Source organism: Thalassophryne amazonica, chromosome 5 (assembly GCF_902500255.1).
Source record: "Thalassophryne amazonica chromosome 5, fThaAma1.1, whole genome shotgun sequence".
NCBI lineage: Eukaryota > Metazoa > Chordata > Actinopteri > Batrachoidiformes > Batrachoididae > Thalassophryne > Thalassophryne amazonica.
The window spans coordinates 11381016-11402390 of record NC_047107.1 but is presented as its reverse complement, the minus strand read 5'-3'; the positions used below and the strand labels follow the sequence as shown (position 1 = coordinate 11402390).

Genomic DNA, 21375 nt, shown 5'->3' with positions numbered 1-21375 from the left:
GAAATAAATGCATGAATTAGTTTTTCAGCATCACTCTGAGACAAGACCTTTCTAATTTTAGAGATACTGCACAAATGCAAAAAAGCAGTCCTACATATTTGATTAATATGCGCATTGAAGGACATATCCTGATCAAAAATGACTCCAAGATTTCTCACAGTATTACTAGAGGTCAGGGTAATGCCATCCAGAGTAAGGATCTCGTTAGACACCATGTTTCTAAGATTTGTGGGGCCAAGTACAGTTTTATCTGAGTTTAAAAGCAGGAAATTAGAGGTCATCCATGTCTTTATGTCTGTAAGACATGGACTCAATGTTAATTTTAGTGACCTCCGATTGACGTAACCGGGTGTCATTACTGCCGACGTTTCAAATTTGAAACTGCCAGCAGTTTCAAATTTCCTTCAATGTCGCCTGCTCTGGCCCCCGGAAGACATTAGACTATGGTTGCTGGTGTCGCTAACTTCACATTTCTCAAAACAGAGTCGCCAATAACCAGAGTTTGTTCCTCGGCGGATGTTAGAGCTGTGAGCTTAGCAACCTGCATAGCTATCGAGTAAGATCTTCTGGAAACCATCACAGAATCTCCTTGGTGTCTACTGCAGGAAAGGTTCTCGCACAACTGCCAAAACTGTCTGAGATCACAAGCAGAAAACATCTTTCCTCGAATACAGACTGACTTCTGACCATCAAGAGGGACAACAGATATGAGAATTACAAGAAATGTTTTGAGACCATCATCAGCCCAAAGGTGTTCTACCATGTGTCACTTCGACTTCTGTAAAAAGGCTTGAGCAAAACGGGTTGTCAGGATAGATTCATCAAGATCCTGAGGCCACAGTTGTGGGAAATTGCACAAAATGGAAACCTTAAAAATGGTGAAGAACAAGGTGCCACCGTTAAACTGACACAGTGTACAGAAGAGATGGAAAATCCTTCAACCTGAGCCGACAGAGCCAAGAAGAAAATCACCACCACTTCACTCCTGGACTTCCCATATACTGACAATAGTAATATGTCATCTGTTACAGAAGAAGGTCTTCGGAAAATCCTTGCAACCTTCAACGAAGCCTACACCAAGCTGGGTCTTTAACTGTCTTCAGCCGGCTTTGCACCCATGTTTTCATCGACAGATCTTCAACGTGAAATGAAAATCCTCATCAACAAAGCAGTCATCATACAACCCTGTTGTACATATCTGAGACCTAGACCACCAACCGCCACCACCTGAAGACCCTTGAGTCATTCCACCAACACTGCCTGAGGAGTATCCTCTATATCAGCTGGGAAGACTACCATGCCAACATCAGCATCTTGACTGAAGCAAAGCTCCAGAGCATTGAGTGTGTTATCATCAAGAAACAGCTTTGGTGGGTAGGTCACATTGTTAGGATGGATGGCAGCAGACTTCCAAAGCAGATCTTCTACTCCCAGCTCAGCAAACAAAAACTGTCCACAGGAGGGCAGAAGAAAAACTACAAGGACCTCCTCAAGCACAACCTCAAGAGCTGCTCCATCAACAGGAAGCCCTGGAAAGAACACACGAGGAGCTGGGCCAGCTGGTGAGTGGTGAACCACACGGGAGTGGAAGTCTTTTAAAAAATGTGGATAAAAAACAGAGGAGAAAGAGGAAGGAGAGAGGACAAGATTCTGACGCGCAGAAGCTTCCATGTGATTGTACTTCCAACATTACTGGGATTATTTGCTTCAAATTTAAAAAACAAAACAAAAAAACGATTCTCTGCCCAGTGAACTCACAAGGTTTATACTTTTTGATTTGATAGTTAATAATAAATTAAATCAATACTGAACTTAATGACATCGGGGAAAGTCAGAATGTACATGTGCATATTCTGCTGAAAACCATCACATTATACATACAGTAGTGTTCAGAATAATAGTAGTGCTATGTGACTAAAAAGATTAATCCAGGTTTTGAGTATATTTCTTATTGTTACATGGGAAACAAGGTACCAGTAGTTTCAGTAGATTCTCAAAAATCCAACAAGACCAAGCATTCATGATATGCACACTCTTAAGGCTATGAAATTGGGATATTTGTTGTGTGTTGGGGGGTGTGGCTGGATATTTTGGTGTTCTTTTCTTTTCTTTGCTATCCAGGTGGCATGAGAACTGATTTGTCTGTGGAGAAGGTGCTGGCTGAAGAATCCTTCACCCTCATCAACATCATGTGTAGCACCTGTGAATGGTGCTCACATGCAACCTTAAAGACTTTCAGCTGAAGCAGATAATTAGATGGCGTTCTGCATTTAAGTCATGTGTGATTCAAGCAGAACTGCCGGGAACTCGACCTTGTGATGTTCGTTTGTGAGACGCTGAGGACCGCGCCTGGGTTTGACACATCATGCCTCTGAAGGAAGAAGGGTGAGGGACACATGCTGTCAGCACACATCAGAGGTGATTAATTATTTGACTACTTGTTGATAGTAACTTGGTATTTTGTTACGCAGTATATTTGAATTGTGATGAGAATTGTGCAGCTTGCTTCTCACTGCTGTGGCGTGCGGACAAGTGATCCTCCACCTGTTGTGAGAAGCTGCTCATTTGCATAAAGCTTAAAATACAGACCTGAATGTGTTGCTGATAGTGTGTGTCTTTTGAAGGATATTAGTTGTAGCTGCTGACTTACCTCACCTCTTCTATCCTTCGCAGAGAGTCGGTTTGTCGTGTCCACCTGGGGGGTGTTTGGCTGTAACAGTGAGTCCAGAAGCGCTTCGGGCTTCGAGCCTTTTGGGCGCAGGAGAGCGTGCCAGCCTTCACTCCACCAAACTGATGCTGTTTTAGTTTTTACACTTTGTTTTGCACCAGAGGGTGGACACAATAAATTGTTTTTGTTATTGGAACCGCTTTCTGGTTATTTTAGCTCTGGGTTCCGTCAGACGCAGGTACGCTCCTCAACCCGTGTCGACACATAACAATATTAGTAAAAAAAAGTGTTCACAATAATAGTAGCATCTGCTTTTGATGCTACAAACAAAACTATTATGTTCAAACTGCTTTTTTTTAGCAATCCTGTGAATCACTAAACTGGTATTCAGTTGTATAACTACAGTTTTTCATGATTTCTTCAAATCTGTGAGGCATGGAGTCAACCAACTTGTGGCACCTTTCAGCTGTTATTCCACTCCAAGATTCTTTAAGAACATTCCACAATTCATTCATATTTCTTGGTTTTGCTTCAGAAACAGCTTTTTTGATGTCACCCCACAAGTTCTCAATTGGATTTAGGTCCATGAAATGGACAGGCCACTCCAAAACATTAATTTTGTTGGTTTGGAACCAAGATTTTGCTGGTTTACTAGTGTGCTTGGGGTCATTGTCTTGTTGAAACACCCATTTCAAGGGCAAGTCGTCTTCAGCATAAGGCAACATGACCTCTTCAAGTATTCTGACATATCCAAACTGATCCATGATACCTGGTATGCGATATATAGGCCCAACACCATAGTAGGAGAAACATGCCCATATCATGATGCTTGCATCACCATGTTTCACTGTCTTCACTGTGAACTGTGGCTTGAATTCAGAGTTTGGGGATCGTCTCACAAACTGTCTGCGGCCCTTGGACCCAAAAAGAACAATTTTACTCTCATCAGTCCACAAAATATTCCTCCATTTCTCTTTAGGCCAGTTGATGTGTTCTTTGGCAAATTGTAACCTCTTCTGCACATGTAACCTCTTCTGCACATGTCTTTTATTTAACAGAGGGACTTTGTGGGGGATTCTTGCAAATAAATTAGCTTCACACAGGCGTCTTCTAACTGTCACAGCACTTACAGGTAACTCCAGACTGTCTTTGATCATCCTGGAGCTGATCAATGGGTGAGCCTTTGCCGTTATGGTTATTCTTCTATCCATTTTGATGGTTGTTTTCTGTTTTCTTCCAAGTGTCTCTGTTTTTCTGAACAATGTCTTGAACATCCCATTTTCCTCAGGCTTTCAAAGAGAAAAGCATGTTCAACGGGTGCTGGCTTCATCCTTAAATGGGGACACCTGATTCACGCCTGTTTGTTCCACAAAATTGACGAACTCACTGACTGAATGCCACACTACTATTATTGTGAACACCCCCTTTTCTAATTTTTGTTTACTAATAGCCTAATTTCATAGCCTTAACAGTGTGCATATCATGAATGCTTGGTCTTGTTGGATTTGTGAGAATCTACTGAATCTACTGGTACCTTGTTTCCCATGTAACAATAAGAAATATACCCAAAACCTGGATTAATCTTTTTAGTCACATAGCACTATTATTATTCTGAACACTACTGTAAGCTGAAAAAAATATTCTGTGGTGTGCTGATCAAACAGGACAAAAAAAAAGCAGAGTAAAAGTCATTCTGTTCATCTCTAAAATCTTTTTTACAACTTTTAACAACATTAAACATTTTCTTTTGTACCTAAACAACAATAAGAGAACCACAGTGTGGGCAGTGATGGCTGAATCGGATGTGATTGGTGTCGGAGCGTTACAGCACTGAATTCATGACAGTGAGGGACAAAAGTGCCATGAATGAATGAATGAATGAATGAATGTGAATCTGTCTGTGGTATTATGAGGAGGGAGATGCCCTGGAGAGCCAGCAGGATAAACTCCAACGGATCTTTCCCATGCACGCACAAACCCTTCCACAGACGGAAAAGGGATCAAAAATTGTAAAATCAAACAAGTCTGGCAGATAATCTACTCTTAATTTGACACCATTACTGGGATAATAATGAAGAGGTGCACAGAAAAACTATTTGAAATACATGAGATAGGAACTTAAACCTTGTGTGTGTGTGTGTGTGTGTGTGTGTGTGTGTGTGTGTGTGTGTGTGTGTGTGTGTGTGTGTGTGTGTGTGTGTGTGTCTGTGTTCTGTGACGGGGGAAGGGAGCAGGCCAGTTGAAATAACACACCCTGGAAAGACAGGTCTGCAGCGTGATGGACTTGACGGTTTGGTTTGACAAGGCTGGAGAGATGGATGTGTGCATGTGAATTGAAGAAAATGAGTGCATTCAGTGAGCGGCGACAGCACAGCGTCGAGAGCTGCTGACCTCCCCCACTGTGGTTATTGATCTACACCGGCTCCCACAAGCTCCACGTAAACAACCGCATCTGTCTTTTAATGCCTTTGTTTCTAGAAAATGTGTTCACTCTGAAATATTTAAGATCAACATCCTGTATGTGACGTTTCAGAAAAAAAAACAAACAAAAAAAAAAAGACAAACAAAAAACCAACCTGAGCAGGAACACAGCCAACATGGCTGCTGGAGATGTACACGCGGGGGAGGGGACAAATACAGTAACATGGTCCCTCCACATGTCATAAAGTCTTTGAAGAAAAAACAACTGCCATGTTGTGAGTGTGAGCTCATGAATAACTGCTGGTTCAAACCCCCCCCCCCCCCCCAAGAGTTCAGCCTGATCGCACACACCAGCACACAGGCAGACACAATATCCAATAGGGCACTGCAGTCTCACAACACACACATAACCACCAGGGTGATGAGATACGTTACAAAACACACACATAACCACCAGAGCGGTGAGATATGTCACAAAACACACACATAACCACTCGGGCGGTGAGATATGTCACAAAACACAAACCACCAGGGCGGTGAGATACGTCATAAAACACACACATAACCACTAGGGCGGTGAGATATGTCACAAAACACAAACCACCAGGGCGGTGAGATACGTCACAAAACACACACATAATCACTAGGGCGGTGAGATATGTCACAAAACACACATAACCGCCAGGGCGGTGAGATACATCACAAAACACACACATAACCACTATGGCGGTGAGATATGTCACAAAACACACATAACCACCAGGGCGGTGAGATACGTCACAAAACACACACATAAACACTATGGCGGTGAGATACGTCACAAAACACACATAACCGCCAGGGCGGTGAGATACGTCACAAAACACACATAACCGCCAGGGCGGTGAGATACGTCACAAAACACACACATAACCACCAGGGCGGTGAGATACATCACAAAACACACATAACCGCCAGGGCAGTGAGATACGTCACAAAACACACACATAACCACCAGGGCGGAGAGATACATCACAAAACACAGACATAACCACTAGGGCAGTGAGATATGTCACAAAACACACACATAACCTGGGGAAAACCTGGTCTTGTTAGGAGAGATGGCATCCATCCCACTTTGGATGGAGCCGCTCTCATTTCTAGAAATCTGGCCAATTTTCTTAAATCCTCCAAACCGTGACTATCCAGGGTTGGGACCAGGAAGCAGAGTTGTAGTCTTACACACCTCTCTGCAGCTTCTCTCCCCCTGCCATCCCCTCATTACCCCATCCCCGTAGAGACGGTGCCTGCTCCCAGACCACCAATAACCAGCAAAAATCTATTTAAGCATAAAAATTCAAAAAGAAAAAATAATATAGCACCTTCAACTGCACCACAGACTAAAACAGTTAAATATGGTCTATTAAACATTAGGTCTCTCTCTTCTAAGTCCCTGTTAGTAAATAATATAATAATTGATCAACATATTGATTTATTCTGCCTTACAGAAACCTGGTTACAGCAGGATGAATATGTTAGTTTAAATGAGTCAACACCCACGAGTCACACTAACTGCCAGAACGCTCGTAGCACGGGCCGAGGCGGAGAATTAGCAGCAATCTTCCATTCCAGCTTATTAATTAATCAAAAACCCAGACAGAGCTTTAATTCATTTGAAAGCTTGACTATTAGTCTTGTCCACCCAAATTGGAAGTCCCAAAAACCAGTTTTATTTGTTGTTATCTATCTCCTCCTGGTCGTTACTGTGAGTTTCTCTGTGAATTTTCAGAACTTTTGTCTGACTTAGTGCTTAGCTCAGATAAGATAATTATAGTGGGCGATTTTAACATCCACACAGATGCTGAGAATGACAGCCTCAACACTGCATTTAATCTATTATTAGACTCAATTGGCTTTGCTCAAAATGTAAATGAGTCCACCCACCACTTTAATCATATCTTAGATCTTGTTCTGACTTATGGTATGGAAATTGAAGACTTAACAGTATTCCCTGAAAACTCCCTTCTGTCTGATCATTTCTTAATAACATTTACATTTACTCTGATGGACTACCCAGCAGTGGGGAATAAGTTTCATTACACTAGAAGTCTTTCAGAAAGCGCTGTAACTAGGTTTAAGGATATGATTCCTTCTTTATGTTCTCTAATGCCATATACCAACACAGTGCAGAGTAGCTACCTAAACTCTGTAAGTGAGATAGAGTATCTCGTCAATAGTTTTACATCCTTATTGAAGACAACTTTGGATGCTGTAGCTCCTCTGAAAAAGAGAGCTTTAAATCAGAAGTGCCTGACTCCGTGGTATAACTCACAAACCCGCGGCTTAAAGCAGATAACCCGTAAGTTGGAGAGGAAATGGCGTCTCACTAATTTAGAAGATCTTCACTTAGCCTGGAAAAAGAGTCTATTGCTCTATAAAAAAAGCCCTCCGTAAAGCTAGGACATCTTACTACTCATCACTAATTGAAGAAAATAAGAACAACCCCAGGTTTCTTTTCAGCACTGTAGCCAGGCTGACAAAGAGTCAGAGCTCTATTGAGCCGAGTATTCCTTTAACTTTAACTAGTAATGACTTCATGACTTTCTTTGCTAATAAAATTTTAACTATTAGAGAAAAAATTACTCATAACCATCCCAAAGACGTATCGTTATCTTTGGCTGCTTTCAGTGATGCCGGTATTTGGTTAGACTCTTTCTCTCAGATTGTTCTGTCTGAGTTATTTTCATTAGTTACTTCATCCAAACCATCAACATGTCTATTAGACCCCATTCCTACCAGGCTGCTCAAAGAAGCCCTACCATTATTTAATGCTTCGATCTTAAATATGATCACTCTATCTTTATTAGTTGGCTATGTACCAGAGGCTTTTAAGGTGGCAGTAATTAAACCATTACTTAAAAAGCCATCACTTGACCCAGCTATCTTAGCTAATTATAGGCCAATCTCCAACCTTCCTTTTCTCTCAAAAATTCTTGAAAGGGTAGTTGTAAAACAGCTAACTGATCATCTGCAGAGGAATGGTCTATTTGAAGAGTTTCAGTCAGGTTTTAGAATTCATCATAGTACAGAAACAGCATTAGTGAAGGTTACAAATGATCTTCTTATGGCCTCAGACAGTGGACTCATCTCTGTGCTTGTTCTGTTAGACCTCAGTGCTGCTTTTGATACTGTTGACCATAAAATTTTATTACAGAGATTAGAGCATGCCATAGGTATTAAAGGCACTGCGCTGCGGTGGTTTGAATCATATTTATCTAATAGATTACAATTTGTTCATGTAAATGGGGAATCTTCTTCACAGACTAAGGTTAATTATGGAGTTCCACAAGGTTCTGTGCTAGGACCAATTTTATTCACTTTATACATGCTTCCCTTAGGCAGTATTATTAGACGGCATTGCTTAAATTTTCATTGTTACGCAGATGATACCCAGCTTTATCTATCCATGAAGCCAGAAGACACACACCAATTAGCTAAACTGCAGGATTGTCTTACAAACATAAGGACATGGATGACCTCTAATTTCCTGCTTTTAAACTCAGATAAAACTGAAGTTATTGTACTTGGCCCCACAAATCTTAGAAACATGGTGTCTAACCAGATCCTTACTCTGGATGGCATTACCCTGACCTCTAGTAATACTGTGAGAAATCTTGGAGTCATTTTTGTTCAGGATATGTCATTCAAAGCGCATTATTATCATTATTATCAGGTTGTCCTAAAAGTTCCCTGAAAAGCCTTCAGTTAATTCAAAATGCTGCAGCTAGAGTACTGACGGGGACTAGAAGGAGAGAGCATATCTCACCCATATTGGCCTATCTTCATTGGCTTCCTGTTAATTCTAGAACAGAATTTAAAATTCTTCTTCTTACTTATAAGGCTTTGAATAATCAGGTCCCATCTTATCTTAGGGATCTCATAGTACCATATCGCCCCAATAGAGCGCTTCGCTCTCAGACTGCAGGCTTACTTGTAGTTCCTAGGGTTTGTAAGAGTAGAATGGGAGGCAGAGCCTTCAGCTTTCAGGCTCCTCTCCTGTGGAACCAGCTTCCAATTCAGATCAGGGAGACAGACACCCTCTCTACTTTTAAGATTAGGCTTAAAACTTTCCTTTTTGCTAAAGCTTATAGTCAGGGCTGGATCAGGTGACCCTGAACCATCCCTTAGTTATGCTGCTATAGACTTAGACTGCTGGGGGGTTCCCATGATGCACTGAGTGTTTCTTTCTCTTTTTGCTCTGTATGCACCACTCTGCATTTAATCATTAATGATTGATCTCTGCTCCCCTCCACAGCATGTCTTTTTCCTGGTTCTCTCCCTCAGCCCCAACCAGTCCCAGCAGATGACTGCCCCTCTCTGAGCCTGGTTCTGCTGGAGGTTTCTTCCTGTTAAAAGGGAGTTTTTCCTTCCCACTGTAGCCAAGTGCTTGCTCACAGGGGGTCGTTTTGACCATTGGGGTTTTTATGTAATTATTGTATGGCCTTGCCTTACAATATAAAGCGCCTTGGGGCAACTGTTTGTTGTGATTTGGCGCTATATAAATAAAATTGACTGAACTGATTGATTGATAACCACTAGGGCGGTGAGATATGTCACAAAACACAAACCACCAGGGCGGTGAGATACGTCACAAAACACACATAACCACCAGGGCGGTGAGATACGTCACAAAAAACACACAGAACCACCAGGGCGGTGAGATACGTCACAACACACACATAACCACCAGGGCGGCGAGATACGTCACAAAACACACATAACCGCCAGGGCGGTGAGATACATCACAAAACACACATAACCGCCAGAGGGGTGAGATATTTCACAAAACACAAACCACCAGGGCGGTGAGATACGTCACAAAACACACACATAACCACCAGGGCGGTGAGATACATCACAAAACACACATAACCGCCAGGGCAGTGAGATACGTCACAAAACACACACATAACCACCAGGGCAGTGAGATACGTCACAAAACACACACATAACCACCAGGGTGGTGAGATATGTCACAAAATACACACATAACCACTAGGGCGGTGAGATATGTCACAAAACACAAACCACCAGGGCAGTGAGATACATCACAAAACACACACATAACCACTAGGGCAGTGAGATACGTCCCAAAACACACACACATAACCACCAGGGTGGTGAGATATGTCACAAAACACAAACCACCAGTGCGTTGAGATACATCACAAAACACACACATAACAACCAGGGCGGTGAGATACATCACAAAACACACACATAACCACCAGGGCGGTGAGATACATCACAAAACACACATAACCGCCAGGGCAGTGAGATACGTCACAAAACACACACATAACCACCAGGGCGGTGAGATACGTCACAAAACACACATATAACCACCAGGGCGACAAGATACGTCACAAAACACACACATAACCACCAGGGCGGTGAGATACGTCACAACACACACATAACCACCAGGGTGGTGAGATACATCACAACACACACATAACCATCACGATGGCGAGATACGTCACAACACGCGCATAACCACCAGGATGGTGAGATAAGTCACCATCAGTGCGGTGAGATATGGCACAACACGCACATAACCACCAGGACGGCGAGATACATCACAACATGCACATAACCAGCAGGCGGCAATATATATCACAAAACACACATAAACACCAGGGCGGTGAGATGCTCATAACACACACATAACCACCAGGACGTTGAGATACGACACAAAACACACACATAACTACCAGGGCAGTGAGACACGTCACAACACACACATAACCACCAGGGCGGTGAGATATGTCACAACACACACATAAACACCAAGACGGTGAGATACATCACAACACACACATAAACACCAAGACGGTGAGATACGTCACAACACACACATAAACAGCAGGGCAGCAAGATACGTCACAACACGGACATAACCACCACGGTGGTGAGATACATCACAACACACACATAACCATCAGGATGGCGAGATAAGTCACAACACGCACATAACCACCAGGACGGCGATATACATCACACCACGGACATAACCACCAGGATGCCAAGATACATCATAACACACACATAACCACCAGGACAGCGAGATACGTCACAACATGCACATAACCAGCAGGACGGTAAGATACGTCACAATACGCCCATAACCAGCAGGCGGTGAATACATCACAAAACACACATAAACACCAGCGCAGTGAGATGTGTCATAACACACACATAACCACCAGGATGGGGAGATATGTCATAAGACAGACATAAATACCAGGATGGGGAGATACGTCATAAGACACACATAACCACCAGGATGGCGAGATACTTCATAAGACACACATAACCACCAGGATGGCGAGATACTTCATAAGACACACATAACCACCAGGGCGGCAAGATAAGTCACAACACACACATAACCACCAGGACGGCGAGATACGTCATAAGACACACATAACCACCAGGGCGGCGAGATACGTCATAAGACACACATAACCACCAGGGCGGTGAGATACGTCACAACACATACATAACCACCAGGGCGGTGAGATACGTCACAACACACACATAACCACGAGGACGGCAAGATACGTCATAAGACACACATAAACTACCTGGGGGGTGAGATATGTCACAACATGCATATAAACACCAGGACGGCGAGATACGTCACAACACACACATAACCATCAGGACGGCGAGATACGTTACAACACACACATAACCACCAGGACAGCGAGATACGTCATAAGACACACATAACCACCAGGGCGGTGAGATACGTCACAACACACACATAATCACCAGGGCAGCGAGATACGTCACAACACACACATAACCACCAGGACAGCGAGATATGTCATAACACACACATAAACTACCCAGGTGGTGAGATACGTCACAACATGCACATAAACACCAAGTCAGACAGATATGTCAACACATTCATAGGTATCAAGATACGCGGCGTGACATGCCCAAAAACACCACGTGGCCAAGATACATCACAACATGCACTCACAGGCATTAGTCCCACAGAATGGCTCAAACATCATTCTACTCGCCATTTTAACTTAATTAACAATTTACATTGTGAAACAACATCTCATCAAAGAGAGCTCAGGTCGACGCATGACTCAGCTCTTAAGTCACAAATGCAACGATGATCTGGTGGCAGAACACAAAAAAGATACATTAAGTGTGTAACGTCAAGGTAAACCAGCGTAGTGCTTTTATAAAAGCAAGCGCAGAAATTGGTTGGATGCCAAACTGACATACAAACATATGCGTGTGAAAGATTTTTAAAAACCACCACAAGCTACTGAACTCACGGCAGACACATTACAAAAAAAGTCCTTGGTCCATTACCTTCCCATGTATCCATTTCATGCTTCTTCCAGTCTGCCTGGACCCCATTCAAGCCTGGACTCTGCTAAAGAAAAGCCGGCAGCCCTGGCAGCCTCATTTTCTTTCTCTGCCTCTCTCGCTGGCGACCTCTTTCCTCCACTGCCTGCCCCTTTGTGGCCACAGCCAGCCAGAACCACTGGTCACTTTACTGCCTGGTCACATGACCGCAGAGTTCAGGCTTCAGGGTCACAGCTTGGCTCGAGGTCCAATGGCAGCCAGAGGTTATCTGAGTGGAACCGATAGTCCTATATTTGCTGCCGTCCAACAATACTTCCCCCTCCCTGGCCGTGGCCAAATTAGCCTCCCCTCCCTGGAGTCGTGCCTCAGGCACTTGGGAGGAGGAGCAAAGTGCATGTCCAAGCATAAACATAGGTTCAACCTGACAAAACACACACACACACACACACACACACACACACACACACACACACACACACACACACACACACACACACACACACACACACACACACACACACACACACATATTAACTAAGTGAACCACTTACACAACCTGACTGGTTACAAACTGAGCAAAGTGTTGTGATAAAGTTTGCAGGCTTTGTGCTGCTAGACAGCACCGTGTGGCAGCACGGTGGATTAGGGGTTAGCACTGTTGCCTCACAGCAAGAAGACCATGGGTTCGATTCCCACCTGTGGCCTTTCTGTGTGGCGTTTGCATGTTCTCCCTGTGTTTGCGTGGGTTCCCTCCGGGTGCTCCGGCTTCCTCCCACATGCAGGTTAGGTGGAATGGAAACTTGAAATTGTCGGTAGGTGTGTGTGCGGGTGTGAATGTGTTTGTCTTTATGTGGCCTGCACAATCAACATTCATACATCAATGCATTCTTTGAAATGTGCCAAATCTTATGATATAGGCCACACCCATTTCTGTTTTTACACAATACTGCAACATACAGTATATAAAACATAAAAAAAAAAAACCTTTTGACCCAGTCCATCACTTCAATCAACACCAATCTTTGTAAGTTCAATCTATGAACTATTAAGATGAGCTTGATAGTTCAAAAGCTGCCACGTTTCTCAAGGAGATTCTACTGCGGGGAGCAGTCAGAACAGCAAGTCTTGCATATCTTTGCAACATTGCCTTAGATAAACATGACGTTTTGCACAATGACACAAAAGAATGAGCAAAGATATTCTGCCAAATGTGGTAGACGTGGGTCACTAGGGAGTGCCTCAAACAGACAACATGTAAAAATTGACTAAAAATATGAGTATGGAATTGCACAAACTTCAATTTGTTGTGATTATGGAGCATATTTGAGTTGAATCATAAAATTTAGTGCATAAAATGGCAGATGAAACATTTTAAAACTGGTGCCTATGGTCTGTTTTAAAAATTGTCATTGATCACTGACTCACCAACTGCAGTCCATTTACTTACACTCTGCTCTTCAATGTTTGGATCTGCTTTGAGCCTTCATTTGCAACTATTGGACACTAGCAATATACAGTATATGGTTGCTTAGCTGCAACATTTTTCTCTCTCTGCCTGTTTGAGAAATCTTGGTTGCACTTTTATTTATTTATTTATTTTTATTTCATTTCTGGTAGTATGGCCAAACAACATAGTCAATCCACTGACTCTGATCTGCTCGAGGTTTCTTGCTATAATCAAAATGCCCGAGGAAGCTTTTTTCTTGACCACTGTTGCCAAGGTGCCTGGTCAGGGGGTGAGTAAGGTTAGAAGGTATTCACACAATGCACCTTGACGTGACTGATGTTGTGACTCGGCAATGCATTGAAATTAATATTTTTCCTAAAATGACAATCATCTCTGTTTGTTAAGTACTACACGGAGAATATTTCTATCAGTGTTCTTGTCATTTGATAGATCACTTGATTGAACAAAATTGAATGTAAAATTAAATTGAATTTTGAATATTGAAAAATACAGACAGACTGTAGTTTCAATTTCAATTTATTTTCATTTATATAGCGCAAAATCACAACAAAGTTGCCTCAAGGCGCTTCACACAAGTAAGGTCTAACCTTACCAACCCCCAGAGCAAGCACACAGGTGACAGTGGTAAGGAAAAACTCCCTCTGATGATTTGAGGAAGAAACCTCAAGCAGACCAGCCTCAAAGGGGTGACCCTCTGTTTGGACCATGCTACCAACACAATTTACAAAACAATTCACAAAACAAACATACAGGAAATGTATGCCGGTTCACAGGATGGGAGAGTTGCAGAAGTAGGCACCACACCCATCTCTGGGTGGAGCCGCACCTCAAACAGAGAGAAAAACTGAATCAGGCATCACACAGACAATGAATACAGTATAATTTGTGAGCATTAAGCAAGCTAATAAAATGAATTTAAAAGGGTAAAAAGCATAGTAACATACTATGCCAGTATGATAGCCATATGAAAGGGAGAATAAGTGCATTTTAAGTCTGGACTTGAAAGTCTCTACAGAATCTGAATGTTTTATTGATGCAGGGAGATCATTCCACAGAACAGGGACACGATAAGAGAAAGCTCTATGACCCACAGACTTTTTATTCACCCGAGGTACACAAAGTGGTCCTGTATCCTGAGAACGCAGAGCACGGACCGGTATATAGGGTTTAATAAGGTCAGCTAGGTAGGGAGGTGCCAGTCCATGAACAATTTAATAGGTTAGTAGAAGAACCTTAAACTCTGCTCTCACAGGGACAGGAAGCCAGTGAAGAGATGCCAAAATGAGTGTAATGTGGTCAAACTTTCTGCTTCGTGCCAAAAGTCTGGCAGCAGCATTTTGAACCAATTGGAGACCCCTAATGTTTGACTGTAGTAAACCAGAAAATAGAACATTGCAGGAGTCCAATCTAGAAGAGACAAACGCAGGAATCAGGGTGTCAACATCAGCCAGAGACAGGATGGGATGAATCTTCGCTATACTTTGGAGGTGGAAGAAAGCAGTCATAGTATTTCTAATGTGGAGGTCAAAGGACAACGTAGGATCAAAAATTACCCCAAGGTTCCTCACTTTGTCAGTGTGATATATGACACACAAGCCGTTAGCTGGTCAAATTGATGTCGATGTCTCACTGGACCAAGAACCATCATTTCAGTCCTATCAGAGTTTAAAAGTAGGACACTGCTAGACATCCAGCTTTTCACTGATGCAAAGCAATTTTCTACGGATTTTAAGTGGATGAGATTACCAGCAGTTATTGGCATGTATAACTGAGTATCATCAGCATAGCAATGAAAGGTAATCCCAATATGTGCCCAAGGGGTGCTATATAAAGAGAGAAAAGCAGGGGGCCTTAGATGGACCCCTGTGGAACCCTAAATTTCATGTCACTAAGGTTAGAGGTAGTGTTATTGTACAAAACACAGTGAGAAGGACTGGTCAGGAATGACATTTACCATGCAAGTCTATTCCCAGTAATCCCAAAATGATTCTCCAGCCTATCGAGTAGAATATGATGATTGACTGTGTCAAGCGCAGCACTAAGATCTAACAGCACCGGAACCATAGTGGTGTCCGAAATCTTTGTGAGCAGCAGAAATTATTCACCACTTTAGCGAGAGCTGTCGCTGTGGAATTATATTTTTTTAAAGCAGACTGCAGTGGCTCAAAAAGATTATTCTCAGTAAGGTGGTCCACAAGCTGCCGTGACACCATCTTTTCCAGAAATTTAGAGCAAAATTCAATACACTAGGGTCAAGATAGATTTCTCAAGTAACGGTTTAATCACTGCAGATTTGAAGCATTTAGGGACAGATCCAGAAGTTAATGAGAGATTAATAATTTCCATCACAGTCGGCCCAAGAGTGGCACAGGATCAAATAAGCAGGTTGTGCTTTTTGTAGATGTTATGAGTTTTGTCAGCATGCCTAGAAAGATACTATCAAATTCTGTAAATCTTGTTAATGCCTCAGTAACAGCACCCAACTCAATAGCAGGGTGTAGTGGCTGGGTTAAGGCATGCTGGGATATGCTCAATATAATGTCTTCTATTTTCTTCTCGAAGTGATCTAAGAAATCTTGTTCTGTAAAAGGAGAGCGAACTACAGGTGGTTGTACGAGAATAAGTGTTGTCACCGTGTCGAACACGAACTTTGAGTTATGCTTGTTTTGGTTGATTAAATATCAGACAGTGGACTCATCTCTGTGCTTGTCCTGTTAGACCTCAGTGCTGCTTTTGATACTGTTGACCATAAAATTTTATTACAGAGATTAGAGCATGCCATAGGTATTAAAGGCACTGTGCTGCGGTGGTTTGAATCATATCTAACAGATTACAATTTGTTCATGTAAATGGGGAGTCTTCTTCACAGACTAAGGTTAATTATGGAGTTCCACAAGGTTCTGTGCTAGGACCAATTTTATTCACTTTATACATGCTTCCCTTAGGCAGTATTATTAGAAAGCATTGCTTAAATTTTCATTGTTAAGCAGATGATACCCAGCTTTATCTATACATGAAGCCAGAAGACACACACCAATTAGTTAAACTGCAGGAATGTCTTACAGACATAAAGACATGGATGACCTCTAATTTCCTGCTTTTAAATTCATATAAAACTGAAGTTATTGTACTTGGCCCCACAAATCTTAGAAACATGGTGTCTAACCAGATCCTTACTCTGGATGGCATTACCCTGACCTCTAGTAATACTGTGAGAAATCATGGAGTCATTTTTGATCAGGATATGTCCTTCAATGCGCATATTAAGCAAATATGTAGGACTGCTTTTTTACATTTGTGCAATATCTCTAAAATTAGAAAGGTCTTGTCTCAGAGTGATGCTGAAAAACTAATTCATACATTTATTTCCTCTAGGCTGGACTACTGTAATTCATTATTATCAGGTTGTCCTAAAAATTCCCTGAAAATCCTTCAGTTAATTCAAAATGCTGCAGCTAGAGTACTGACGGGGACTAGAAGGAGAGAGCATATTTCACCCATATTGGCCTCTCTTCATTGGCTTCCTGTAAATTCTAGAATAGAATTTAAAATTGTTCTTCTTACTTATAAGGTTTTGAATGCTGGGGGGTTCCCATGATGCACTGAGTGTTTCTTTCTCTTTTTGCTCTGTATGCACCACTCTGCATTTAATCATTAGTGATCGATCTCTGCTGTCTTCCACAGCATGTCTTTTTCCTGATTCTCTCCCCTCAGCCCCAACCAGTCCCAGCAGAAGACTGCCCCTTTCTGAGCCTGGTTCTGCTGGAGGTTTATTCCTGTTAAAAGGGAGTTTTTCCTTCCCACTGTCGCCAAGTGCTTGCTCATAGGGGGTCGTTTTGACCGTTGGGGTTTTTCTGTGATTATTGTATGGCTTTTGCCTTGCAATAATAAAGCACCTTGGGGCAACTGTTGTTGTGATTTGGCGCTATATAAATAAAATTGATTTGATTTGATTTAAATCAGAGTAATAGGTCCGCTTTGTAGTCAGTAATGCATGCTTATAGGCTAAGATAGCATCACGCCACGCAAGGTGGAATACTTCTAATTTTGAACTACGCCATTTACGTTCTAGACCTCTAGCCTTATGCTTCAGGTCACGCAAATAATCACTGAACATAGGTGACTGTGTTTTGGGGGGGTGGAGGTGGTTTTAATAAAGGTCGCGCAATCATGTCGAGTGTAGTTTTGAGCGCTGAGTTTAAACTATCCACAAGACGGTCTACTGATTGAGCATTTTCCAACCGTGAACTAAGATATCTTGCAGTCATAGTTCAGTCGTAGTTGAGGAGTTGATGCGTCGCCACAGTGATAAATAAGGTTGTTCTTCCACTAAACACTGCTGGGAAACTGTAAACCGAGTAAGTGAGTGATCAGAGATGACTGATACAAGAGGCATGATGTCAATATTTGTGACAGCAATACCACGTGCGAGAACCAAATGCAGGGTATTTCCACTAATGTGTGTCCAGTCCTGAATGCATTGCTGAAATCCTAATGCATCCATGATTTCCATATATGATCAGAAGGCTTATTTATTTGAATGTTAAAGTCAACAATAATCAAAATGTTATCTGCATCAGTTGACAAGTTTGAGATGAACGCACCAAATTCATCTAAAAATTCAGAGTATGGGCCAGGGGGTCTATATGCAGTGACAAAGTAATACGGCTGATTTTTATTCTTCTGACCTTGGCAATACGTAGCATCGTGGGCAAAGCACATAATCAGATGTTCAAACAAGTTATATTTGTGACCCCCAACAGCTAAGAAGCTAAACCTATATATATAAATAAGAGCAACTCCCTAGTTTTATTTTGCATCATGAGGGACGTGACTAAATGTGTATACCAGTGGGCAGGCCTCATTTAAGGGGAGGACAGTTGTAGGTTTAAGCCAGGTTTTACATAACCCAATCATATCTAAGTGATGATCTATAATTAGATCATTCATCAACAGTGATTTTGAGGACAGTGATCTTATGTCAATGAGACACAGATTAAAGACCTCAGTGGGGTTGACCGTTGGACTGTTTGGATTTAGGGGTGGTTTGAGAGTTGCATATATAAGACACCTGGAAGTAGGTTTAGGTTTGAGACATTCCACGGGGTTTTATGGACACGTCTATGGAAACAGGCCACAGTCTCAACTTGATGAATTTCCCTCCCTGGCACATAAACTGCACTATCACCATAGTTAATTTTCTGCACTAATTTCCCCGCTAAGCTAATGGATTCCACACCCACATTCGTCATAAGCCTTGCAGGGTCTCTAATCACCTGCTCTGTGGCCTGCTGTAAAATCATAATGTTGCTCTATCTATGTTCGCAGACAAGATGGCGGCGCCTTCCCCAGCAGGGTGAAAGCCGTCCAGCATTAGGAAGCCACGGCAGCCCTACAACGAAGATCAGTTATCAATAAAACTAAAGCCTTGCTGTCTACAAAATTGCACCAGCCACCTATTTAATGATGATAGCCTGTGAAACGCCTCATCCTTACGCCGGCAGTGGAGGGGACCAGAGACTATTAATTGATGTCGACATCTTTCTGGCAAGGTCACAAGTCCCCTCTATATCCATTTTTGTGACCTCTGAGTGCTTCATCCTGACATCATTGGTGTTGACATGAGTAACTGTATGACTGTATCATGTTCCTTTGTCCATTTGAATCCACTTGAATTTTCAATAGGCAGCCAGGTAGGGGTCAACTGAAGAATTACACAGGGGACAAAAGTTAAAAGATGATCCATTCATCAATGAAAACTATGCCACAGTATTTGTCTGTTCACAGAGATTCCAAAAAGGTATATTTTTGGCTATCTGTGTGACTGAATATGGGGTCAAAACAGCAAGAATGGTGATAAAGGTCTATTTCAGTTTGTACAGGGGTCAAAAGTTAAATTTGCTCTCACTTAAAAAATAAAATAAAATAAAGTAAATAATCCATTTATTCATGCCAAAGTTCACCACAAACATTGGTTGAATCCTTGGCATTCTGCTCGCGATGAAAATAAATCCCCTTAATGATCCACCAAGACAAACAAAAACAAAACAATAAAGAAAAATGCATAATAACAATAAAAATAATAATAGTAAGGTTGCTCTGTAGTGTAGCTATAGCCTCTGCTGCTACAATGATTAGCTCTTACACACACACACATCTTCTCCATTTTCCGTGGAAGCGTTACAGCACCACATACAAGCCTGTATGTCAGGCTTGTATGTGGTGCTGAAATCATCAGGGGTGCCCAAGCTTTTACATACAATTGTAAGTACTACAGCATTTTCGCCTGTTTTAGCATTTTGTTTAGTGCACAGATAAATCTTACAGAACACTATCTGAAAACGACAAAGGAAAAGATTGTCTTGGAAAGTGCCATATCCATGTGAAAAAGGCCTGAATGGAATCACAATGACTCCTTTCATAAAAATAAAAGCATTGCTCCTCACTTGTGTCACAGCTCATGTGTATATTGATCTACATAATGTAATTTTACAAAAGAAGAGACACACACCCTGAATAAATCATGATGTTTCCAGTAAAACAATGCAATGGATGATGAAATTGTGGGACAGTTAAGCCTCGGTCCCACCGAATAATGAAGGCTGAAGAAAGAACCACGCATGGGTGTGGGTGATTATTTGAAGAATGACCCATGTTTTGATCCATCATGTATCCACTATGAAGGTGTCACTATGTGCCTCTCTGCACCCCGCATGTGCCGCGTAGCAGCCTCTAGTGAGCCACGACCGACCTGTCATTACAGCCTCGAATGGCTCGCATCAGCCACACTAAGCCACGTAGTGCCATGATAGCGCCATGATAACGCCATGTTGGCGCACGTTTAGGCATGAGTTTGGTCCAAACTTCCAGCTCTCCCACACCTGGTCCCTTCAAAGTGTGGGTTTTCAATTCACAGATTCACAGCAGCATTTAAAGATGTCCCTTCTTTTTTCCAGCACAGTTCCGCTGTTGTGCGCTGTGCGCCAGGCTGCTGTCCACCTGTAATGCACCAGACCAGCTAGACCCGAACCACGGGTTCCTGGAGAGCCGCCTCTGTGCTCCTCGCTGGCTCCGCGGCTCTCTGGCTTTTCTTCTGCAGCTTTAAACACACAAATCTTTATGTTTGTCCGTTTATTTCTGCAAAATCACTCTTTTGCATGCGTGCTGCTGTTGTCCTTTCATGGACAGCCACCTCTGTGCTCTTTCTAAGTGGCTTCCTTTCCATCCGTGGCTTGCTGGCTTTATTTTTTCCTTGGCTTTAAACACAATCATTTTTAGAACATGAATCCACTTTTAACTTTGTGTTCGTCCGTTTATTTCTGCAAAAGCGCTCTTTTGCGCGCGGTGCCATTCTACATACAGAATGAGGTGGCTGTTTTATTATATACACCTGTGGATCATTTTATATATATATATTTCTTCCGCAGCTTACAAGTCACCA

General features: G+C 42.3%; 1 protein-coding gene across 1 annotated transcript in view; it reads right to left on the bottom strand.

The window, feature by feature from the left end:
- LOC117510106 (nuclear receptor subfamily 6 group A member 1-A-like) overlaps positions 1 to 12607 on the bottom strand; it is a 134000-nt gene extending 121393 nt beyond the window's left edge. Inside the window, exon 1 of the mRNA XM_034169721.1 lies at positions 12470 to 12607. Within this exon, the coding sequence (XP_034025612.1) occupies positions 12470 to 12485 (16 nt within the window). The 5' untranslated portion in view covers positions 12486 to 12607. The remainder of the gene's footprint in view (positions 1 to 12469) is intronic.
- Between the last annotated feature and the right edge of the window lie 8768 nt (positions 12608 to 21375).